The sequence below is a fragment of the Drosophila eugracilis genome, unplaced genomic scaffold (assembly GCF_018153835.1).
Source record: "Drosophila eugracilis isolate 14026-0451.02 unplaced genomic scaffold, ASM1815383v1 contig_1765, whole genome shotgun sequence".
In the NCBI taxonomy this organism is placed as follows: domain Eukaryota; kingdom Metazoa; phylum Arthropoda; class Insecta; order Diptera; family Drosophilidae; genus Drosophila; species Drosophila eugracilis.
The window spans coordinates 1,310,699-1,331,800 of NW_024572605.1; the positions used below are offsets into that span (position 1 = coordinate 1,310,699).

General features: G+C 39.9%; 9 protein-coding genes across 12 annotated transcripts; 4 read left to right on the forward strand and 5 right to left on the reverse strand.

Annotated features, from left to right (window-relative positions):
• The first annotated feature begins 73 nt into the window (after positions 1 to 73).
• LOC108107459 (uncharacterized protein C6orf136 homolog) lies at positions 74 to 1,103 on the forward strand. The gene has a single exon (XM_017215005.1). It carries the CDS (start codon positions 270 to 272, stop codon positions 1,026 to 1,028), a length of 759 nt encoding a protein of 252 aa, XP_017070494.1. The 5' UTR covers positions 74 to 269; the 3' UTR covers positions 1,029 to 1,103.
• On the reverse strand, positions 1,038 to 3,338 carry LOC108107457 (THO complex subunit 5). The gene is made up of 6 exons (XM_017215004.2): positions 3,199 to 3,338; positions 2,357 to 3,148; positions 2,190 to 2,302; positions 2,046 to 2,133; positions 1,447 to 1,983; positions 1,038 to 1,388 (listed from the first exon to the last, which is right to left on the reverse strand). Exons 1-6 carry the CDS (start codon positions 3,271 to 3,273, stop codon positions 1,146 to 1,148), a joined length of 1,848 nt encoding a protein of 615 aa, XP_017070493.1. The 5' UTR covers positions 3,274 to 3,338; the 3' UTR covers positions 1,038 to 1,145.
• Positions 3,339 to 3,419: 81 nt separating this feature from the next.
• LOC108107426 (cytochrome c oxidase assembly protein COX15 homolog) lies at positions 3,420 to 4,933 on the forward strand. Its single transcript, XM_017214956.1, has 4 exons — positions 3,420 to 3,610; positions 3,693 to 3,795; positions 3,857 to 3,989; positions 4,049 to 4,933. Exons 1-4 carry the CDS (start codon positions 3,518 to 3,520, stop codon positions 4,899 to 4,901), a joined length of 1,182 nt encoding a protein of 393 aa, XP_017070445.1. The 5' UTR covers positions 3,420 to 3,517; the 3' UTR covers positions 4,902 to 4,933.
• A 100-nt stretch (positions 4,934 to 5,033) lies between these two features.
• Positions 5,034 to 8,177, reverse strand: LOC108107427 (stomatin-like protein 2, mitochondrial). The gene is made up of 7 exons (XM_017214957.2): positions 8,024 to 8,177; positions 7,857 to 7,958; positions 7,588 to 7,795; positions 7,329 to 7,528; positions 7,124 to 7,268; positions 6,951 to 7,066; positions 5,034 to 5,340 (listed from the first exon to the last, which is right to left on the reverse strand). The coding sequence occupies exons 1-7, from the start codon at positions 8,069 to 8,071 to the stop codon at positions 5,062 to 5,064; spliced, it is 1,098 nt and encodes a 365-aa protein (XP_017070446.1). The 5' UTR covers positions 8,072 to 8,177; the 3' UTR covers positions 5,034 to 5,061.
• LOC108107425 (fizzy-related protein homolog) lies at positions 5,349 to 6,940 on the reverse strand. The gene has a single exon (XM_017214955.1). The coding sequence runs from the start codon at positions 6,790 to 6,792 to the stop codon at positions 5,431 to 5,433; it is 1,362 nt and encodes a 453-aa protein (XP_017070444.1). The 5' UTR covers positions 6,793 to 6,940; the 3' UTR covers positions 5,349 to 5,430.
• Positions 8,178 to 8,973: 796 nt separating the features above from the next.
• On the forward strand, positions 8,974 to 10,683 carry LOC108107259. 2 transcript variants are annotated; one of them, XM_017214687.2, is made up of 4 exons: positions 8,974 to 9,096; positions 9,203 to 9,248; positions 9,963 to 9,999; positions 10,294 to 10,683. In XM_017214687.2, the coding sequence occupies exons 1-4, from the start codon at positions 9,028 to 9,030 to the stop codon at positions 10,553 to 10,555; spliced, it is 414 nt and encodes a 137-aa protein (XP_017070176.1). In that variant the 5' UTR covers positions 8,974 to 9,027; the 3' UTR covers positions 10,556 to 10,683. The 2 variants fall into 2 exon arrangements, with proteins under 2 accessions (XP_017070176.1, XP_017070177.1); XM_017214688.1 differs by lacking the exons at positions 9,963 to 9,999; positions 10,294 to 10,683 and adding an exon at positions 9,388 to 9,813.
• Positions 10,684 to 10,708: 25 nt separating this feature from the next.
• LOC108107254 (G protein alpha s subunit) lies at positions 10,709 to 15,201 on the reverse strand. Of its 3 annotated transcripts, none has more exons than XM_041819823.1 (9): positions 15,117 to 15,201; positions 13,064 to 13,541; positions 12,899 to 12,995; positions 12,713 to 12,833; positions 11,940 to 12,068; positions 11,697 to 11,876; positions 11,513 to 11,637; positions 11,105 to 11,187; positions 10,709 to 11,040 (listed from the first exon to the last, which is right to left on the reverse strand). In XM_041819823.1, the coding sequence occupies exons 2-9, from the start codon at positions 13,337 to 13,339 to the stop codon at positions 10,894 to 10,896; spliced, it is 1,158 nt and encodes a 385-aa protein (XP_041675757.1). In that variant the 5' UTR covers positions 13,340 to 13,541; positions 15,117 to 15,201; the 3' UTR covers positions 10,709 to 10,893. The 3 variants fall into 3 exon arrangements, with proteins under 3 accessions (XP_041675757.1, XP_017070172.2, XP_041675758.1); XM_017214683.2 differs by having other exon boundaries at positions 11,105 to 11,178; positions 15,117 to 15,200; XM_041819824.1 differs by lacking the exon at positions 15,117 to 15,201 and adding an exon at positions 14,903 to 14,921.
• Positions 15,202 to 15,543: 342 nt separating this feature from the next.
• LOC108107258 (probable transaldolase) lies at positions 15,544 to 17,294 on the reverse strand. Its single transcript, XM_017214686.2, has 3 exons — positions 17,160 to 17,294; positions 16,469 to 16,592; positions 15,544 to 16,413 (listed from the first exon to the last, which is right to left on the reverse strand). Exons 1-3 carry the CDS (start codon positions 17,254 to 17,256, stop codon positions 15,639 to 15,641), a joined length of 996 nt encoding a protein of 331 aa, XP_017070175.1. The 5' UTR covers positions 17,257 to 17,294; the 3' UTR covers positions 15,544 to 15,638.
• A 270-nt stretch (positions 17,295 to 17,564) lies between these two features.
• Positions 17,565 to 19,932, forward strand: LOC108107252 (digestive organ expansion factor homolog). Its single transcript, XM_017214681.2, has 3 exons — positions 17,565 to 17,901; positions 17,963 to 18,664; positions 18,719 to 19,932. The coding sequence occupies exons 1-3, from the start codon at positions 17,643 to 17,645 to the stop codon at positions 19,852 to 19,854; spliced, it is 2,097 nt and encodes a 698-aa protein (XP_017070170.1). The 5' UTR covers positions 17,565 to 17,642; the 3' UTR covers positions 19,855 to 19,932.
• The last annotated feature ends 1,170 nt before the right edge of the window (positions 19,933 to 21,102 follow it).

Consider the following 21,102-nt stretch of genomic DNA (forward strand, 5'->3'; position numbering starts at 1 on the left):
TTAAACGGGCTTTATGATTTCAGTGTGCATTATTGGATTACCATCTGGTAACACTCTGCTGCTGAGAACATATGTTTTTTGCCGAGTATTTTATTCCAAATGTCGTTACCTAAACACGAGCACGTCAAATTCCTGCAGCACGCAATCGAAAAATAGCCAAATACCTGGATTATTGGTGTATCTGAATGGTTTGATCTGCATACGAATTAGGTTTGATTCGAAGAAGTCCAATTTTGGGTTTAGGAAGTAGAACACAAAATCCTTGCAAGATGATGAGAAATTTTGGGATGTTATCAATAAGAAGGAGCAGCTGGATGGCAAACTGGTGCTCCAAGCAGAGGGGGTGGGCGTCCGCCATGAGACCAAGTACACCTGCCCCACCAACATGCCAACAGAAGCTGTTAAATTGCAATGTAACCGATAACCTCCAGCAATGTCGCGGCGTCCACGAAAGCACTAATGCGGAAAGGGAGCCCGGAAGTGCCAAAGAGACCTCGAGAAAGCCCGAGGACCTGGATAGAGCCTACGAAGTCCTGAGAACCACCCTGCCCAAGTTGTTCGTAGAGCCCCTCGACTATTCCATTTATAGCCCAGGACTTATCTTCCATAATAACATAACCGGCAAGCACACCGTAGGCCTGTATCACTACGTCAAGCAGATTGCCATCCTGCGCACGGTGGGTCACCTAAAGTACGCATACGTAAAGTTCGAAGTGCTGAAAATCACAAAGCACCAGGATGATTACACGGTGAGAATTCGGTGGCGAGTGAGGGGCATTTCCGGACTAAAGGTGATGTTCCAGTTTTGGAAGTATAAGCTTTGGCAGCTGAAAGAAGTTCTGAAGGATCAGGAGGCCTGGTACGATGGCTACTCAGTCTGCTACCTAGGCGACGACGGGCTAATCGTCAAACACATTGTAGACAAGGTGATGCCGGACGAAAGCCGGGAAGCGGTTGAGAACCCTTCTGCGGCGTTGCCTCCCGGATCCTTGGCAGCGACATCTTCACAGAAGATCAACTGCCAATAACATAGTAGCTAGTTTTAAATGTTATTTATTTAGTAAATTACTAAACGTAATAAACTGGAACTGTGAAAATGTTTAGTAACTGCATTGAAGCTTTGTACAAAATTCGATTTCAAATCGTCACTGCTTAAAGGCGTACACCGATCCTTTTTTGAAATACTTGTACGGGCGAGAACGGCTTCGTTTGGCAAAGGCACTTATGTAAGGCTTTTCCTTGTTGTACTCGACGGTGTTTTGCATGGAGCCCTCTGTTTCGAGGAATATATCAAAGCTGTAGATAGTGCGAAATAACTGGGCGTACAAAATGCGCTCGTTAGCCTCCAACTGCTTGGGTTGCAGCGAGTTGGTCCAGAACTCCATCATCTGAAGTTTATAGAAGATTAATACCTAAGTAAAATATTAGATCAATAGGTGCCTTAACCTTAATGGCAGCATTGTTTTGAGAAGTATGACAACCATTCCAGTGTACATTGAGAATCCAAAGAGGCATTTCCAATGGATAATTACTCGGTATTCTGATAAAGCACTCCATTTTGGCGGATCCCCTGACGATAACAGCGCGGTAAGAGTTGTATGTAATACCTTTGTCATCTGACGAAATGTTCAATACGTCTGACATTTGTGAATGAAATTCTTCAAGTGTGATGGCAGTCCATTGGACAAGGCTGCAGGACAGCCCAGCGGGGTATATGTTTTCCTTGAGGGTACACAATTCAATATCCTTGTATGTCAGACCACGAATCTGCTGGCTTAAACGCATCCAAGAGTTCCAGCGCCTGGCAATGCGATCAATAATCTCCCGTGTATTCTTGTTCAAATTAAGTTCGTGATTGTATAGCAGTGATCTATTTACGGTTGGAATCGAACACATGCTCTGCAGCCAACAGAAAGGTTTTCCAAAGTCTTTGGCCTTTAGGTAGCGTACGCATTCTTCAGCTGTTAAACCTGAGTTTCGGAGCTGTTAAATAATTAAATAATTAAAAAATTATTTTTTATAAATCGGTCAATTGTACGTCCTACCTCGTATTGAATTCCAGGAATAGGTATTTCATTGCCCAAATCATTGGCGTACAAATGCCGCAAAAGGTGGTGGACAAAGTTTGAATCACTGCGAAAAGATGATAAGGCGCTTTTGATATTTCTATTAATTTATTTAAGACATACCCCTGGCTATTGGAATTGCTGGCAAAGTTTAAGTGCCCCCACATAGTAGCACATTTAATCAACTCGAAGTAACGAATCTGCAAAATGAGCTGATTCGAACCGGCGGCTCCAATCTGTAACGTAAAAGGTTGTAAAAATATTAGCACTTGTTAAGCTTTCTTACTTACAGTCAACATAATGTGTAAAGGATGTGGAGCAAGTGCATCTTCTAAGCTATTATCAGCGGAATTTTCTGGTGATGCAGGTTCCTTATCATTTAGCACGTGCTGCAAAGTGGCATACTTCTTCTCCTTTAGCAACTCTTGCATTTGGGCCTCGCTTTCGTAACCTACTACCTCGGCAGTAAAAGATTGATCCTCGCTTGCCCGTTGCAGGGATTGCAGGATAATGAAAAAAATGTAAAGGGGCTTTGGCAGGTATTTAACCACAGCGCTTAGCTTCCACTCCACGTCAAGGGACAGCTGAAGGGCATCGTGCAACGGTTTCGTGGCGCCCTGCAAGGTGCGAAGGGCAGGGGCGAATGATATGTACCTCTGGGCGTGGCTTATATTGTCTTGGAGCAGTTCTTGCTTGGAGGTCAGCAAAGCGCTGTACTGCTTGTCGAGATCCTTACGCAAACGCAGTTCGCAGTCCAGACGATGAAGGTGCTGCTTGTGGCCAGACAACTGCTTTTTATCATTTGCCAAGCTGGGCAATTTGCTCGCGTATTCGGCCTCCGACAGGAGTTCCAGATTGGTGTCCCTACTCTTGAACTTCTGGCAACGCACTATTTCTTTCTTCAAATGGCTTACTTCGTACAGCAAATTCTGCAGCTGAAGCCGGCTCAGGTCAACCTTGGACTTTTCCAGATGTAGTTTATCACGACCCGCCTTGATCTTGTGCTTTACCTCGCGGTTGGCGTGCTTTAGAGCTACAAACATTAAGGTGGCCGCAGTGCGAGCCTCATCCGTTGATTGTCCCTAAAATAAAGTAAATAAAATATATTTCAAGCTAACACATTTTCATTTACCTTGCTCTTTGCCTCCATTATTCCTTCAATAGCCTTTTGCAGCTGCTCGAACTGCGTATTTAATATTGTTTCCATATCGCTCTGCAAAATTGTTTACTGAAGCCGGAAAATTTTTTTTTTTATAAATATGAGGGCAGAGTGGCCAGACTGTTGGAAGTAATTTGAAATTGTGGTATATTTCAAAACATGTTCAGTATATTTATCATAAGTTGTCCCGCGGTCACACTCGCAAGCGGCTTTGTAAATATAACTACAATAACCAAATATATCTTTAAATATTTGACTGGCCTAAGTCCAGACCCGTAATTTAATTAACGCAATGCTGCGATTTCTCCAGAAAAGAACTAGTCTCATAAAGCTGTTGGTACCAGGTCCCCGGCTTCATCAAACCATTGCACAAACAGCGATAAAGGTGAACGTTTATCAAAGTCATTATAACATAATATATGTTATAAATAAAACATTACTCATTAATATTCATACCTATCTTACAGGATATACCATCGATAAAAGAAGTAAGTATCCCAAAGAGCGACAAAGCCGTGGGAAAATGGTTACTGGGAATCAGCGGCATGGTGTTTGTGGCAGTTGGTTTAGGTTAGTGACATATCTACATATTTTAGAATTATTACTTTTTAATTTAAATGTACCCTTATAGGCGGAGTAACCAGATTAACGGAGTCTGGCCTTTCTATGGTAACCTGGAAGTTGACGGGAGAACGTATGCCTAGAACCCAAGAGGAGTGGTTACAGGAGTTTACACTGTATCAGCAATATCCGGAGTACAAGCTGTAAGAACTTTTCCAAATCTAAATGAAGCCAATTCCCAAAATTTTTTCTAAATCATTAGGAAGAATGTTAATATGACAGTGGAAGAGTTCAAGTTCATATTCATGATGGAGTACATGCACAGAATGTGGGGACGCGCTATTGGTGGGTTCTTTCTTCTGCCAGCCATATACTTCTGGAGAAGGGGATTTTTTTGTGCGCGGACTAAGAAGAGTGTTTTACTGCTGGGCACTTTGATCGGTCTGCAGGGCCTCATGGGTTGGTATATGGTCAAGTCAGGGCTGGAAGACCGGTTCCAGGATCCCAACGATGTTCCCCGAGTCTCGCAGTACAGATTGGCATCGCACCTAGCAGCAGCATTTATCCTCTATTCACTCTCCCTATCAAAGGCAATGTCCCTGCTGATCCCCAACAGCACATTCGTGATTCAAGCCAAAAAAGCATTTAATATTAAGGGTCTAACCCACCTGACAAAGGCAATGGTCCTACTGACTGCCATTTCTGGAGCTTTTGTGGCTGGACTGGACGCTGGGTTGGTGTACAACTCATTCCCCAAGATGGGAGACAGTTGGATCCCTGACGACATGTGGCAGTTTGAGCCGATTCAGAAGAACATAACCGAGAATCCGACGACTGTACAGTTCAATCACCGCATCCTCGGTATAAGTACAGTGACTCTGACCACAGCTCTTTGGCTTGTGACCAGGAGGATGAAGTTGCCCAAGCGAGCCAAATGGGCAATCAATGCTGTGGTGGCTATGGCGTGGACACAAGCCACCCTTGGCGTAACCACTTTGCTTAACTACGTGCCTGTGCCCTTGGCGACTGCCCATCAGTCCGGATCGCTTATACTCTTGAGTTTCGCTTTATGGCTATCACATGAAGTTCGACTGTTGAAGTACCTGCCAAAGTAAAGAGGCAAATAAATAATTGTTTGTTAAAAAAATTGCTTGTTTATTTAAATAAATGCTCCGTTCTCTTTTTAAAACAAGGCTTATTAAAACTAAAACTCGCCTGGATAATAACGTAACAATCGTTAGTGCAAATATAATAGCAACAACATTTTATTCATTCCTATTCAATATTCATTTTCACACTGTTTTTATCTTCTTGCAACTCCTGGTACTCAACATTCTTTGCGTTGAGGCAGGCACCAACTCCTTTAACGTTTTCAGAAGTCTTGGCCTGGTTAGAGTGGGAAACGTGATTGTACACTGCCAACGCCTGGGCCACGAAGCCATTAACATCTCCAGGATTTGAAGGTAAGATCATGGTGTTATTCGTCTTGGCCAGCTTTTTGAAGGCCCCAATGTATTGCTCGGCAAGTGTGAGGGAAGCAGCATTCTGTCCATCCTGAAAAATACAAAGCAGTAGAAACGAAGAATTTGTATTTTAATCGGATGATATATATGTTTTTGGACAGGGGACATCTCAATTTTGCTTCTATCTTAAGTCTTGAAACAAGCTGAGCACAGACTTTGGCTCTTTGGGCAATACTTGTTTGGTAAACACAGTCCAAAAACGAACAGTCTCGTCTGCGCCGCCAGTGACTATTGACTCGTTATCTGGGCTCACAGACAGATGAAGTACTCGTTGGGTATGCCCGGAAAGCCTAGTCACTTGCTTCAGCGAAGGATAGCGCCAGACAACGATTTGTGGTTGCGCATGGCCGTGGGTGGTAACCAACTCCGCAGAATCCCTTGCCCATGCCAAGTTGCTGATCTGCGCGCCGGTATCAATGCACTGCACCAGCTTCCCAGTGAGCAGGTTCCAAAAGCGTAGACACCTATCAGCAGATCCGCCGCCGCTGGCCAAAAGACCAGATTTATGTGGTGACCAGCCCAACGCCTTAACCACTGCCTTGTGCTCGTCAAAGGAGTATATCGGTTCCGGCCAGTCATCCGTCCAAACGAGCAGCTGGTTGTCGCTGCCACCGCTAGCCAAGTACCGATTGCTGGGAGACCACTGAAGGCCACACACCTCTAGTTTGTGTCCGCGAAGGCAGCGAGTTATGTGCCTCGGAGGGGTACGGACGTCGCGCTGCAGAATTGAACGGTCGCGGGAACCACTGGCCAAATTGTTTCCGCGCCAAGCTAGTGCAGTTACCCTACCCGAGTGCCCTTCCAATCGGTTGATCTGCTTCTGTCGCTCGGCATCCCAAATGGTTACGTAGCCGGACTGGGTACCAATGGCCACCTGTCGGCCTTCACCATGCCAGCTAACCGCTGTGACAAGGTTATCCTCCTGGTTGAAGTCACACAAACGTGTCACCTGACCGCTGACGGCACTCCACAAGTAAACTGAGCAGCCTAGGCCCACAGCCAAATTGTTATTTGCGGACCAGTCAATGAGGTTTAAGTAGAAATCATCCTGAAGTTCCGGTGCATCGAGTATCTTATAAGGCCTTCGAGGCAGTCGGCGAATGGGTCTTTTGGAGATGCTGAGCAGCCGCTGGCTGCTCTCACTGATGGTTGCAAAAGGTCTACGCATTAGGGGCGAACTGACATTGGAAAATCCGTAGACTCGGGAGCTGTGTGTTGTTATGAAATCACCGGTCTGGGCATGGACTTGCGTGTCGTGCGCGCACTTTTCCATAGAAGATATCTCCTCATCAAGGAACTCGTTACGCAGCAGATAGGCATAAGTTGAATTCTCGCTCAACTCGCTGGAGTCATATGACGAGAGGGTAAAGTTACGGGTCCACTGATTGCCAGTCCGCGTTGGAATGCAGCGCAGATCAAGGTGTTCTTTGCTTTTGGCCGTGACTCCCCGAAGCAAACGTCTTTCGTACTCCGGTTGGAACATTTCCGAAATTTAATAAATATTTGTTGTATATGTTGTATTGATTGTATTAAGCTTGTCAGGGTGTGCACTCTTCACAAAACAAAAATTTAAATAAGTAACGCCTAGCATTCTCCTACCCTGATTAGATAATTAATACGGTTTATCCGAAAAATACTCACCAGATGGGACAGCGACTTGGCAATGGCCAGCAAACTACGGGCTCTGGCATCCGCCACGGCTATAATGGCAGCCGCCTCGCCACTTGCTTTGTTTATGTGCTCCTGGCGCTCGGCCTCTATGAAAGACGGACACATAAGCAAGCCTACATATTGTAGGATGCAATGGAACTCACCTGATGCTAGGATCCTGGACTTCCGCTTGCCCTCGGCTATATTGATTTCAGCCTCACGAACACCCTCTGACTCCAGGATTGCTGCTCGTTTCCGCCTCTCAGCCTCCACTTGCATCTGCATCGCCTCGTGGACCCTAGTAGGTAGCTGATAGGGGGTCATTTCACGAAATCTTCATCATATAATAACTTATAAAGAGAAACTCACTCGGATATCACGAATCTCGTACCGCAAACAGGCTATGCCCCACGCCTCGCTGGCCTTGTTGATCGAGTCGACGATGCTGACGTTCAGGGACTCCCTTTCGCGAAATACCTTGTCCATTGACATTTTTCCCAACTCCGATCTCATCGTTGTCTGAGCAAGCTGTGTTATGGCGAACTCCGGATCCTCAACGCCGTAAGAAGCTTATTGGTGATATAACAGACATTAATTACGCTGCGATGATTATGAAATTCGGACCTACCTTTATAAGGATCGATGATACGTAAGTATAGTACACCATCGATGCTTAAGGTCACATTGTCGGAGGTAATAGCACTCTGTTTCGGTACATCTATGGCGATTTCCTTCAAGCTCTGCACATATTTGATTTTGTCCGCAACCGGAACTAAAATGTTCAGGCCAGGGTCCAGAATTCTATGAAACCGTCCCATGCGCTCGACAACCCAAGCCTTGAAATCAAAGGTACGGATTAAAGAAAGCTGGACAATGGTGATCTGGCATAATACCTACCTCTTGCTGGGGTACAAACATAACACACATGTTTATAGGGGTTGAGGCTTTTCCCCTCCGAGATTGGGACGATATCCATGAGCCGGCAAGCAAGACATCTTGCTGGAAGTATGTAAATTTAAGGGGCGGTATATTACCAAACAAAGCTCGAAGCTTTCGGAACAAACCTGAACTAAACTGGGAACAAATCTTTTGTTCAAGAGAAATCTCGACATTTCGCAATATATGTGCCGATTTTACAAGTCAAAAAATACTAAGAAGAAAACATTATGATAATCCGGAAACAGGGTGGTTCATGTCCCATGAAAATCGATTAATTTTTCGTTGGGGGTATTTCAACGGGTTAATTTTGGAGCACTATTTGAAATTTATAAATTTTAATTTTTTTAATTGCCGAAGGAAGTGACAGTATTCAAAGAGCAAACATATTTTGCCTGACTTTGTTCTGTATAAATTTAATTTGTCTTTTTTAAGTAAACACATTTTTTAAGTGTGTTTGTTTATGAGTACTAATTATTTTTGTTACATCGAAATTAAAAAAATAATAATGTCTTATATAATTATAATTTTTTTATATTAGACCTATTAATAATTTGAAAGGCAAAAAATCTTGAAATTATTTAACGGCCTCGAATTGCAATAATTTACTTATCCTTTATTTTGTCAGCTTCGCTCAGAAGCCAAAAGAAGTTTCAAGATTAATTAAATTCGTGTTTAACTTAATTAGCCGGCAGATGACGAAGTAAAAGGACACAAACTTTTGTATAAATGAAAATTAAATTTAATAATTTGAGCATATGTCTGAGTGCACGTATGTTTGCTGAAATCTTGACACCACCAACACTCCCGGTCTGTTTGCTGGAGTATTTACCATTAGTTACTAGAAATATGGTGCAAGTGACGCATTAAAAGCATAAAGGAAACCACACTAACCGACCAAACCGACACCACAGCCACTAAGCCGTTAATAACGGGTGCGTTCCTGCGGGTCTTTTAGCTGTCGTTAGTTATCTGCATCATAAATTTACCATCACCCTGTTTAAGTCAGAGGATGTTTGGCCCAAATCGGGTATAAAACGAACCGCGGCAGAATAAAAAGCACAGTCTTCTTCAAAGCCCTGGCAGGCATTGTTTTCAAAGTGCACCAGTCCAAAGGTCAACAATTGCAAAAATGAATCTTTATATTGTCCTACTGGTGGTATCAGTGTGCCTTAACTTTATACTGGCGGCGCCGAGCGTGGTATGTAATATGAGCATTAAAGTGTTATTTAAAAAATCCATTTAGACAAAAAAAAAGTGGACTTTATAGTTTTTTTTCATAATGGTAAAAAGGTATTATATTTTAGGATATTTCCAACGACGAATTATTGGATGGAAAATATCTTTGTGAAGGTAACGACGGATTGAGATTATTTATAAAATGTTTAATGTATTTGAATCCAGTTTCAAATATCAATTTAAAATTATTTCACACAAAAGCTTGGCTTGTACATAAGCAATTAATTCAATAATTTTTTAATTTTTCAACCAGATATTTCAGCCTTAAAACAATTTTGTAACGGAAATGGCGAAAATTTACGACAAACAGGATTTATAAACGACGACATATCAGCCACAGCACCTTTATTTAACGAGTTTTACAAACTTTTACAAAGAAATGTGAACTTATTTCTCTCTAAAAACAAAAATCTTGAATCGTTACAAGAGAGATTATCGCGAACAGTTTCAAAACGCGGTTTAGACAGCATTGGAGGAGGTCATTTGATAAAGAGGACTGAAAATAGACGACTTTTAAGCGACTAAGAAATCTATATAACTATACAAAACCATTGACTTTGACCATATCGAGTACCGAAATGAAATTGAAATGTAAATAAAAAGCTTGGGCTTTATTTTATATGTGCATATAAAATGATATAGCTACTAATTGTTAATAAATTATTGCATTTGTAAAGGAGTTTTACTTTCACCTTTGTATTTAGAGTGTTCTATTTTAAAGTCGCCACATGAAAGAGACTTGTAAATAGTTTAAAATTAATCCAATCCATTTGACTAACCGTTTTACTTACCATTTATCACCGCTAATACATGCTTCCTACTTAAAAGCTGGCTCAAAGAAGTATGATGGACCTTTCATAGTTAGGTGAGCTGTTTAAAAAATAAAATATTCGCAGGTACAATTACAAATAACAGATGCACGTAAAAACTCATCATCTAACATACTTATCAAATATTAGAGATTAAACTGTTGCTATCAGTTCTTATCCGAATGTTATCGAAAAGGTGCTGTATAGAACAGTATGTGAATATGTAGGTAACAAATCTATATAATATGTATATGTGACACCATTTATCCTAAAAGTGCTTAATAACCGAATGCCTTTGCATTGCTTCTCATTATAATTAATCCCTGAACACCTTTACCATTATCCATCAGATTAATTTCTGCTGCGAATGGGCAAACGTTAGTGTGCTACGAGTGTAGCCAGTCGGATTTCAAGGCAAAGTACACTGTGAAACCCTGCGGAGATCGGTTTACACCTGGAAAGTTTGGAACAAGCCACCACAGAGACATGGCTCCATACCTTATAAGGATGGACCCGATGTACAAGGACACCTGGAGCAGTAAGCTTAAAAGGAACTTTGATGAAATCGACAAGGCTTCCGCCAACTTTAGCATTCTCAACCAGCTTGTCTAGATAGCCTCTCCCACACCATTGTAGATGCTTACGGAAACGGAAATCGATCGAATCGCGAATATACTCTTAAAATGCTTCATGTCAAGGGATTATAGATTATAGAAAATAAACAATGTGCATCCTCATAACTAATATCATAAAAACAACAGTGTGTGTTATTAACATGTTTATTTATTATTCTTTAATGTTGAGTTTTGTGAAAGGTCATACCAGATCTAAATGCAGCGAATTTTTTTTAATCAAGGGACTATTTAAATACAAATTACATTTGATAATTATATTTAAAACAGTAAGTCATTAATATTTTTATTTACTTGCATTACGGCGATGGGGATAACCTATAACAATTCATATTGACGAAGGTGCATCCTTTGAATAATGTCTCTGCAATCATTAAACACACGTTTAATGTTTTCTGTGTCAACGGCGCATGTGAAATGTGGATAGCAGTAGTGTTTACCGTCTCCGCTAGCGGTAGATATACGCTGATTAAATAGAAAATCTCAATGAGCACAAGATTTAGTTAGGGATAATGTGGATATAACCTACCAGAAACTCATCTCGTATGAAATATTTTGCTCGTATTACTTCTGGGTCGTCATTGGATTCCATTATTGCGTCACCTGTGTCGACAGCACATTTGAAATTAGACAAAAACACATTATCCATTAAATTTCTTAAGTTAACTAAGGTATGAGTTTCAATTTGGAACGGAATTTTTAGTCAAGGTAGCACAGATTTTGGGCAAATTTTAAATTTAATAACCATTTGTTGTCTATGTCAGTTTGTTAGTAAGCGATTTAATTGTTCAATTAATCCGGTTTTATTCCAGACATGATTTCTCCTTGCTTTTCCTTCCTGAAAGTCTTCCCAGAATTTACCGAAGGAAATCCTTTGTCTTGGTCTTTATAATGGTTGCTATATGAAATCCACTATGAATTCTACCTATTTACTTACTTGGCGTTTGGTATTTGTTAAACTCGGAGAAATATTCCGACAATTTACTTTTTCCAGCCTTAATTTTCTCTGCTAACAAATCTTGCTTATTTAAAAATAGTATAATAGAAATCGTGCGAAGCCATCTATAAAAGGTATTCATTAATATCCACATTTTAAGTTTTTCCAAAATTTTACGAATCACCTGTTGTTCCAAATACTCTTGAACAAATCCAAAGATTCTCGAAGTCGATTTTGAGTGGGATCTTCACGCAAAACCATGTTATAACTTGAGCACGCAGTTACGAATATAATAGCAGTTACATCATTGAAACATTGAATCCATTTCCTACGCTCGTCTCGCTGTCCTCCGACATCAAACATGCTGCACACGTACATGAGGCAAGGTTATTTCGGAATTATTGAGTTCATTGTCAGTTATACTTACTGAAAATTTACTTTGTCCACTTGAAATCTTGTTTCAAATATTCCAGAAGTCAAAACACGGCACCGAAGAATATCCTGCTCATTAGGGGTATAGTTTGGATTCTTGATTGTGCTTACTCGGTCCAGGAAGCTTTAATTTGATAATATTAAAGGCATATATGAGTAAATAGTTGGTATTAAGAGCTAAACAAGTTACAAGCTTAAGGAATTAAGAATATATTTGTTTTCGAGTAAGCATAATAATTTTACAATATATATAAATTTCAAATTAGTTTATGAGCTTATTTATCACGAAAATAAACTAAACCGGAGTCTGGAATCATGACTAAATAAGTATGAATCATATATAATTTTAATTTTCACTACAAACAATAGTTTCTTCTTGGTATGTCGATATTAGAAAGTCAATTTCAAGACTTAGTGATATTTTATTTTAAAAAAAGCTGCTTTGCAATATATTTATGTTCGGGAAACTGGTTTTGTTTTATTCCGTGATATCTGCATAATGGATATACTTCTAAAAAGCATAAACATTTGGGAATAATTTCTTCAAGCGTCTCGACTTTTTTAAGTTTATAAATGGGCATACTTCCAATCCATAGAATCTTCAGTTTATGGTGCACTTCCAAGAAAACACACAGTTAAGCTATCAGATAAATGGCATGCACCTTTAGAGTTAATAATTAAATTCATTTTCATTCGGAATTCGCTACAAAAACAGTTTTTTGACTGACCACATCCATTGCTATTCTCTAAAATAATGGCAATACTTACTATTTCGCACAATCGATTAATTGATACTCATTCGACCTCTCATAGGTTTGAAGAACGCCCTTGTCTTTCCATAGTTCTTCTGTATGTTCATAAAATTCAGGAGGATAATTAAAGTCCGGACCTATGGAGAGAGAATAAGGAAATAGGTTTTAAAAAATCTTTAGTTAAGTTAATAAATTCTCTTACTAGATGCATAATCCTGAATGTATTCCACTCTGGGTTCATTTTCTTTTTTTTCTAATGCTACAGGTGGATTAAGTGTGCTCATGGCTCCTGTAATAGTCTGCAAGAGATATTTGTTTACAATAAAAACGTATTGAAAACTATTACAAGCAAGTCTCTGGTACTCACCAAGATAGCGTCTCGAATATTCTTTTTAATATCATCAATTTTCTGTTTCTTCTCCGAGTCAGAAAATCCGTCGACATGCAATATTCGCATTTGCTTGACTATAGTTGATTTGCCAGACTCGCCCGCTCCCAAGAGGAGCAGCCTGTGTGTGGCCCTGTAGAGCTGTTTGTCCTTCTGCAACTGTCTAGATATTGCATCGCTCCTGCGCTTCTGGCTTTTTGAGTCCTCCGAGTTCACATCCGACTGTTTGGAAGTGGGTGACCCAAAGCAACCCATTGCAGTCCACGGGGTCCACCAACACGTCGCTCGGTTTTCCTGGTTCGCGTCGGGTGACTCGGCACCCCTTGTGCTTTCTCCGTTCTGCTCCAGTATAGCTGAGTACTTCGGATCAATACACAATGTCCTTATGTGCACTTCGGGTCTCCGATCTCAGTGACACCACCGTTGGCTCAGAGCTTCACTAGATATCTGTAGCAGACTGGATGGGCAATTAAATTTAAAAAGTCAGGATGGAATGTATTATCTGTATTATTTAACAAAAAATCACTATTTTAATTAAAATAAATTATTCAGGAACTAGGACGGGCTGCACTTTTCATAAGTCGAAACCTTTTGTTTACATAAAATACGTAAATATCATCGTCAGATGGCAGGTGTGTATTCCTATTTCCAGGGATTTGTGAGCCTAAATCAGTGTCCCCATATCATCCATGTATTTCGCCCATAGTAGGCGCCTAAGCCAAGGCGACATTTTTGAAATTGCCGTCCACGAAAGTCCCATGAGTCACAAATATTTCGATTCCGAAAACAACGCTGACTCTACCATCGAGTACAAAAATAAAAAAAATAAAAATCGAAATCAAAATAAAAATAAAAATCCAAAATTACTCCACGCAAAACACCCGTACATTCGACATTCTCGTCGGGCGATTGGAATTCATCACATTCATATTCACATTCACATCGGCGTAGTGTAACAGGTGAAGAAGAGGGCGGGTGGAATTTTCGCGCATATTGAGGTGCAGGTAGCATGTATATAGAGATACCAACATAATTCCATCTGAAGCTAAGACTCGGATGGAGATGACTGCTTAGCTGTACTCAGAGTATTAAGTGTCGAAAATCCGAAATATATTTTGGGCGAGAATTTGATTAACTTTGGCTCGAATATGAATTTATTATATGCACGAAAATGTATAGGCACGCGTAAAAGTATTTAATCTATTAATTATTGCCGACCGACGAGAGTCGAAGGAAGATATATACTATATACACAGACCTAACGGACTTATAGCCGTAGATAGCAGATATGCAGATTTTAATGTAAATATATGTACATAAATTCATCGGGATCTAAGCGGACACATATATATCTCACAGATATGAGTACACACCGTTGTGTATCTACTCGTATATACGTGCGTATGTATTTAGATATATACACAAGTTCTCGGTTCGCATGTGTGAATGGATGTACATAAATAAATGTATGTACATATATCAATACGTATGTGCTCCGTGCCTCCGAATCCGAATATTTGCCATTTCTTTGACACTTTGGGAAACTATACTATACTTATACCATCGCGAATCGGATGGGATAGTAATTTGAATATTCATGCGCGAACGATTTTTCACTGATTTCAGGTTTAAGGACGTAGGACGCAGGACGTTAGGAAGTCGGACTCGAATCGAATCGAATTGAATCGAATGGATATGAGATATGGATGCGAATGTGGATCCGGGAATCGAATCACAGCTTTGCGCGATTCCAATTACGTATATGAACGCGACTTATTCCCTATGTTTGACAATGGTTATTGTTTACCGTGAAATTACCGAACATTTTTATTCATGGGAGCAACTTCGGGCTAAAACTATAGGTGCACGATTCTGTTGGGAGGCGACTTTCGGGTGCGGAAAAACGGCTTATTCTATCGCACTTAACGCGCCAGCCAATGTTTTTCAGTTTCCCAATATTCCTTATCTCTGAGTGATCGGAATTCATGAATTTGTTTCTTAAAAATTACTTTTAATACCAGTACTAACTCACTTTTTATATATTTTTTATTTTATGTATCAACCTAGGGATGCAACGAAGTAGATACTTTTATCGATACTTTGCCTGACTATCGGATATTGGGGGCGCAAATGTATATATAGATATTACTCGGAGGAAAACGTTTGTTATTTTGTTTTAATTTTTCTGTCTTGTCAAAACGTAATGTGATGAGATGTTAATCAATATAAATGTTTAACCTCTTATGTAGTAGAATTATAGGATTTAAAAAACCTAATTGATACTTTACAAAAAAGTTCCTTTTACACCGACTTAAATATATATTTTACATAGGCGTGTATCAAACCTTTTTAAAGACGCTTGATAGTAGCCAAAAATTCTTTATCTTGAGATAGATAGCTTACATCTATGATATAACACAACTATATATTTCTTATATTACCTACCGAATAAAATGATCTTTTTAATTATAGTTTTTATTAAAGTAAAAAATCATTTGTCTTTTTAACAACTGTTATATTCGTCCTACACCTGCGACCGGGACCAGAGGAACGTCTATTTAAGATAGGTCTTAATCAAATTCTCGAGTTTAACAGTATCCACGGCAAACTTTCTAATTCCCTCGGATAGTTTATCGGTAGCCATTGCGTCCTCGTTAAGCAGCCAGCGGAATTTGCTCTCGTCCACGGAGATCTTCTCGATGTCCTGCTGTTTGGCGTTGCTCACGGACAAATAAGTGGTCACCGAATCAGTTTCGTTCTCTAACTCCTTGAGCAGCGACGGACTAATGGTGAGCAGATCGCAGCCAGCCAGCGCCTTGATTTCGCCCACATTACGGAATGAAGCACCCATGACAAGGGTCTTGTATCCAAACTTCTTGTAGTAGTTGTAGATGCTAGTTACGGAGATTACACCCGGGTCCTTAAGGGCCTCGAATTTCTTGGTCTCTGTGTTGGCCACGTACCAATCCAAGATCCTGCCCACGAATGGCGAGATCAGGGTAACTCCGGCCTCAGCGCAGGCAACAGCTTGGGCAAACGAAAAGAGGAGTGTCAGATTGCAGTGCACGCCGTGCTCGTTCTCTAGGATCTCAGCGGCCTTGATGCCCTCCCATGTGGATGCCAGCTTGATCAGGATTCGGTCTTTGCCGATGCCCTGAGATTTGTACAGATCGATTAGCTTTAAAGCCTTAGCCACACTTCTCTTAGTGTCGAAGGAGAGACGGGCATCGATTTCAGTAGAAACCCGACCGGGCACAACCTTCAAAATTTCCGTTCCGAACAACACGCAAAGGTAATCCATGGCCTCGGCCACTTGCTCACTCACTGAACTAAAAATAGGTATAATAAAGCTTTGGATTTAAATTTACTATACGGGTTTCTTACCCCTTCTTGCCCTTGGCGTAATCCACAGCCTTTTGCACCAGAGGCTGGTAACGCTCCATAGAGGATGCGGACAGAATAAGAGAGGGATTAGTCGTCGCATCTGTGGGCTTATATATGTTGATGGCTGAAAGTGAAATAAAAACAGTTTATTTATCTACCTTTAAACATACATACGAGGGCAAGGCTTTAAAAGTTACACGGCGAATTCTAGAAAGACTCTAAAACCTGTTGCACGACTTTCATTTTTCAATCGCCTGACCGAAAATAAAATTAGACTTTTTCGTTGCCTGAGCAGGTTTCACACTCGAATCCAAAACCTTATCATAGTGACATACTATTAGCGGTCACATTTCCAACACACGTAAGCACCTAAGGTCAAAATAAAGTCAGCTCTGCCTTGCTTTTCACTTTTATTTAATCTTCACTGCAGCAGATAAGACAACTGACACCGAGATGGCTTCAATGCCTTAAGTTTATGTTTATCTTTCAGTTCAATTTATGTATGCGTGCAATATGACTCTTTGGACCCGGCTGTATGTAGGAAAATTTGATGTTCAAGAGGTGAGATCCACAAACATACCAACATGAGTTTGAATATTTTGGTGAGCTTTGTGAGCAGCTTACGTACACTTTGCAATTGAATACTGCCGGCAGAGGTATTTATTTATAGATAAATAGAGTGTATATTTACCCTCAAAGTCACCGGTGTCAGCCACAATTGTGGTGATTTTCTTGAGTTCTTGTAAAACGGACATCTTCTGCTTTTTCGCCGTGCGATCACTTCCCATTTCCCAACGTCAATACAATAAGACCGCCATTAGAGCGACAATTTATACCGCCGGCTCAGAAAATATACTAAACTTCGGTTTAGGAAATCGGTATTGGGGGGATTCCTATAAATTATGGAAGCCTCTCGGCTTCAAATTAATCTGGATTCAAAGATTCAAATAAATCGAAAAATTTTTATTTAAGATTTCTGAAACTGATTTCTTATAATTTAGAAATTAAATTAAATTAATTATGTTTTTCATTTGTATGTTATCTATGTATATCAAATGCCGCCACTAAAACGTATCGATAGTTTTGATCGGACTCCACAATTATAACATATGTTTTTACGAACACACGTGTGTTGTGTTTGATTTGTGTACGGTTGCGCCATTAAGCAATTCGAATGAAACAAAAACAGTGTAAAAACAGGGCGCAGCCCTACAAGAAAGCAGCACCCCGCCGAAATGAAAGGTTCTCAAAAAACTATAGTTTCATACAGAGGAGCAAGCAAATGGAAGAGTCGCACCGCAGGGAAAGATTTCCGAATGCCCCGAAACAAGAATATGAGCCCGTGGCAGAGCTCTTGCCAGATATTCAGGACAATGTAGATGAGGCTGGATTCTACGAACAGCTCGTGACTGGCTTTAATCACATTCCCCCAAGTACTTTATTCATATTTTATAAATACGATGGTTATTGTTAATACACAGAACATGTTTTCAGGTCAGTTTGTTGGCTCAAATATTGATGATGATGACCCAATTGTTCCTGCGCCCAGAAAGATTAAGCCCAAAAAGAAAAAGCCTTCTGAAAAGATAAGCGCTGATTTGGAGACATACAATTCATTTTCAAAACGCTTTGATTTTGAATTGTCCCCGGACAATATTAACGATTTGATTGCTGGAAAAGATGTGAAAACCATTAAAAGCAATTGGTCCGCTTTAGGGAATGTAAGATTTGAGATTCCACAACTGTCTGACGATTTCAAGGAACTAGATTGCAGTGAACCCAAAGACATAGTCAGTTCCTCAGATCTCCAAAAGTTGGAAGTCAAAGTGTCCATTTGTGGAAAGATCAAGCTTCCATTGAATGCCTTGCAGTCTCAACTGTTCTACATTGCGAATAATTATCAAGATATTTATTACCCCCATCGAACACATGGTAATGCCGAGAACATCCGCTATGTATATTGCCTTCACGCCCTAAACCACATGTTAAAAGTCAGATCCCTGATATTGCGCAATAATGAAAAGGTCTCGGCCCTGGCGAAGTCTCAAAAAGTGTCGCCCAACGAAATCTCCATACCAGAAAGTTTTAGAGACCAAGGACTGAAGCGGATGAAGGTGGTCTTTATGGTGCCGTTTAGGGAATCTGCACTCAAGATAGTAAATATAATCGGGGATTTACTATTTGGCAGTCAAGATGGTAAGTATCTGTTTGAGGGCATTGAACAAAGTTACTGACTTAAGTTTTTTTTAGATCAGTCCAGGAAAACCTCAATTGCCAACTATGAAAGCTTTCTCGGAGATTATTCCGGTAACACGATATATTTCCCAAAAACAAATCCTAAGCCAGTGGATTATGAGCAGACCTTCAGTGGCAACACAGATGACAATTTTAAGCTCGGCATTCGTTTTACCAAGAAAACCATGTCTCTTTTCTCCGATATGAACACTTCAGATATATTGATTGCTTCTCCTTTGGGACTTCGAATGTTGGTTACTGACAAGGATAATGATTTTGATTTCTTAAACTCAATTGAAATGCTTATAATCGACCAAGCAGAACTGTTTCTGGCGCAGAACTGGGAGAATCTCCTGCACTCTTTAGATCACCTTCATTTGCAGCCCCAAAAACTGCCTGATACGAATTGCCAAAGGGTCCGAACTTGGTGCCTGAGTGGAGCTACAAGTTTTTACCGTCAAACCTTGTTATTCTCATCCCACGAGCTCCCAGAATTTCGGGCAGTGCTTAATAGTAAATGCAAAAATTACCAAGGAAAGGCTAGAGTCGCAAATCTTGTCGAGCATGGAGACATCCGAAATGTACTGACACCAATTCAGCAGGTTTTCCGCCGAATCAGTTGTTCTAACGTGGAATCAACATTCGACGATCGTTTCCAGTACTTCGTAAAACATGTTATGCCTCAATTCAGTAAACCTGGGTTCTCGCATTGCATGCTATATGTGCCCAGCTACTTTGACTACGTACGGATACGAAATCATTTCAAAACCGAAATGGTCAGTTTTGTTCAGATCAATGAGTATACAAAGAAAGAAAAAATATCCCGGGCGAGAGATATATTCTTCCACAGCGGAGCATCTGTTCTACTGTACTCGGAAAGAGCGCACTTCTTCCGGCGCACTCGTATTAAGGGCATCCGGAATTTGATTATGTACCAACCGCCGAACTTTCCTAACTTTTATTCTGAAATTATCAATTTGATGCTGGAGTCCAATCAAAACCCGCGAGATGGATTTGGGCAGGAAATGTCCGTTAATATACTGTACACAAAATACGATCTGTTAAGTCTAAGTAACATTGTTGGGAGCGAAAACGCTGTTAAATTGACTTCAGGGAAAAAAGAATCTTACCTATTTTCTACTAAAACGTAAATGCCTTGCGGAGAAGACTTTGAAAAATGTACATATTTCATTTTGTATAAAAATATAATATTTTTTTAACAAAGTAAATTGTAGTATATGTAGTCTATTCTTGAACTTAAATTACTATGTGACGTAAAGATTTTTAAGAGGAACTGGGTAGGTGATTGATCTGATGTTAAGGGTGCCAAACCACCTATATCTAGTTTATCTCTCCTCTATGCCATTATGCAATACTAAATTATGAAAAAATGAATAATTGGGAAACTTGTGTAATAAAAGGCACCAATTACAGGTAGATATTTTAATTGTGTGTGTCTACAAGTATTTTGATTGTTGTTTTTATAGATAAGCTCTCACAAAAGAGTCTTATGGCCTAGTCAATTTTATTGATTTAAATTGATAGTAGAGCATATTGGATTTAATAGCAATTTAATCGTAGTCTACTTATTTCGTAAATAAAAGTTATCCAGCGCTTGACAACCACAATGAACCCAGATTTCCCAGTCTTAAAATAAAAACAATTTTTGGCTGCATTGTCATTTATCAATATTTTTAAATATATAGGTAGCTTATAAAAGTTCTGGCCTAGACATATAGAGGTAAAATAGTAGCCAAATGTATATTTATGGGTCTCTATGAAAAGACGTAATAGTTGCTGCACAAGGCGGATATCATACGGCAAAAACGTGTGCGGAGAGCGTTCTTGCCAACTTCTGAGAGTCCGTAGAGGCATTACAAGACTATTTTTATGCCGTTAAGCGACGGCTGCCAGTCTCTGAAATTGGGGAAAAAAACAGAAAATCCAAAGAAAGAATCTTCAAATCAGAAACCGACAGGTGCATGCACTTTCTACCCTGATATCAAACTAATCAAATCAAAATTGATATAATAAAGAAGAATTAAAGCATTTGAAAATCAGACTTTTGCAGAATATTAAAATTTTCAATAAAGCTAGGCAACCCTGAAATATTTTGTCTAATACTGCTGGAAAGAAAATGTCAAACACTGAAATTAAAATTTTTCCTAATGGTTTTCACAGGACCAAAGGCTTAACTCGATATAAAATAAATATATATTAATGGTAAATAACTTCAAGTGACAAACCCTTCTACGTAATCTAGCATAATTTGCCCAGATTGGTTTAAAAATAACGATTTCTAAATATTAGACAACCACACGTGCATTTTCGAAATAAGTCTACACTCACAGGCACAAGTGATCTCCCCACATTGCTCTAGACATTTTCATATATGTATG

Bases quoted from the DNA above. Each gene is read 5' to 3' on its own strand.
- LOC108107252 (XM_017214681.2), top strand. From the start codon at position 17,643: ATGAAACAAAAACAGTGTAAAAACAGGGCGCAGCCCTACAAGAAAGCA. The intron at 17,902-17,962 runs GTACTTTATTCA...ACATGTTTTCAG, and splicing joins CTTTAATCACATTCCCCCAA to GTCAGTTTGTTGGCTCAAAT. The intron at 18,665-18,718 runs GTAAGTATCTGT...AGTTTTTTTTAG, and splicing joins ACTATTTGGCAGTCAAGATG to ATCAGTCCAGGAAAACCTCA.
- LOC108107259 (XM_017214687.2), top strand. From the start codon at position 9,028: ATGAATCTTTATATTGTCCTACTGGTGGTATCAGTGTGCCTTAACTTT. The intron at 9,097-9,202 runs GTATGTAATATG...ATTATATTTTAG, and splicing joins TACTGGCGGCGCCGAGCGTG to GATATTTCCAACGACGAATT. The intron at 9,249-9,962 runs GTAACGACGGAT...CCTACTTAAAAG, and splicing joins TGGAAAATATCTTTGTGAAG to CTGGCTCAAAGAAGTATGAT.
- LOC108107254 (XM_041819823.1), bottom strand. From the start codon at position 13,339: ATGGGTTGCTTTGGGTCACCCACTTCCAAACAGTCGGATGTGAACTCG. The intron at 12,069-12,712 runs GTAAGTATTGCC...ATCAAATTAAAG, and splicing joins TTAATCGATTGTGCGAAATA to CTTCCTGGACCGAGTAAGCA. The intron at 11,638-11,696 runs GTGATTCGTAAA...TACCTTTTATAG, and splicing joins AAGAGTATTTGGAACAACAG to ATGGCTTCGCACGATTTCTA.
- LOC108107425 (XM_017214955.1), bottom strand. From the start codon at position 6,792: ATGTTCCAACCGGAGTACGAAAGACGTTTGCTTCGGGGAGTCACGGCC.
- LOC108107427 (XM_017214957.2), bottom strand. From the start codon at position 8,071: ATGTCGAGATTTCTCTTGAACAAAAGATTTGTTCCCAGTTTAGTTCAG. The intron at 7,959-8,023 runs GTTTGTTCCGAA...ACATACTTCCAG, and splicing joins TTGTTCCCAGTTTAGTTCAG to CAAGATGTCTTGCTTGCCGG. The intron at 7,269-7,328 runs GTGAGTTTCTCT...ACCCCCTATCAG, and splicing joins ACGAGATTCGTGATATCCGA to CTACCTACTAGGGTCCACGA.
- LOC108107457 (XM_017215004.2), bottom strand. From the start codon at position 3,273: ATGGAAACAATATTAAATACGCAGTTCGAGCAGCTGCAAAAGGCTATT. The intron at 2,134-2,189 runs GTATGTCTTAAA...ATCTTTTCGCAG, and splicing joins AGCAATTCCAATAGCCAGGG to TGATTCAAACTTTGTCCACC. The intron at 1,389-1,446 runs GTTAAGGCACCT...TATAAACTTCAG, and splicing joins AAAACAATGCTGCCATTAAG to ATGATGGAGTTCTGGACCAA.
- LOC108107258 (XM_017214686.2), bottom strand. From the start codon at position 17,256: ATGGGAAGTGATCGCACGGCGAAAAAGCAGAAGATGTCCGTTTTACAA. The intron at 16,593-17,159 runs GTAAATATACAC...TTTCACTTTCAG, and splicing joins TGACACCGGTGACTTTGAGG to CCATCAACATATATAAGCCC. The intron at 16,414-16,468 runs GTAAGAAACCCG...ACCTATTTTTAG, and splicing joins TACGCCAAGGGCAAGAAGGG to TTCAGTGAGTGAGCAAGTGG.
- LOC108107426 (XM_017214956.1), top strand. From the start codon at position 3,518: ATGCTGCGATTTCTCCAGAAAAGAACTAGTCTCATAAAGCTGTTGGTA. The intron at 3,796-3,856 runs GTTAGTGACATA...GTACCCTTATAG, and splicing joins GTTTGTGGCAGTTGGTTTAG to GCGGAGTAACCAGATTAACG. The intron at 3,990-4,048 runs GTAAGAACTTTT...CTAAATCATTAG, and splicing joins CAATATCCGGAGTACAAGCT to GAAGAATGTTAATATGACAG.
- LOC108107459 (XM_017215005.1), top strand. From the start codon at position 270: ATGATGAGAAATTTTGGGATGTTATCAATAAGAAGGAGCAGCTGGATG.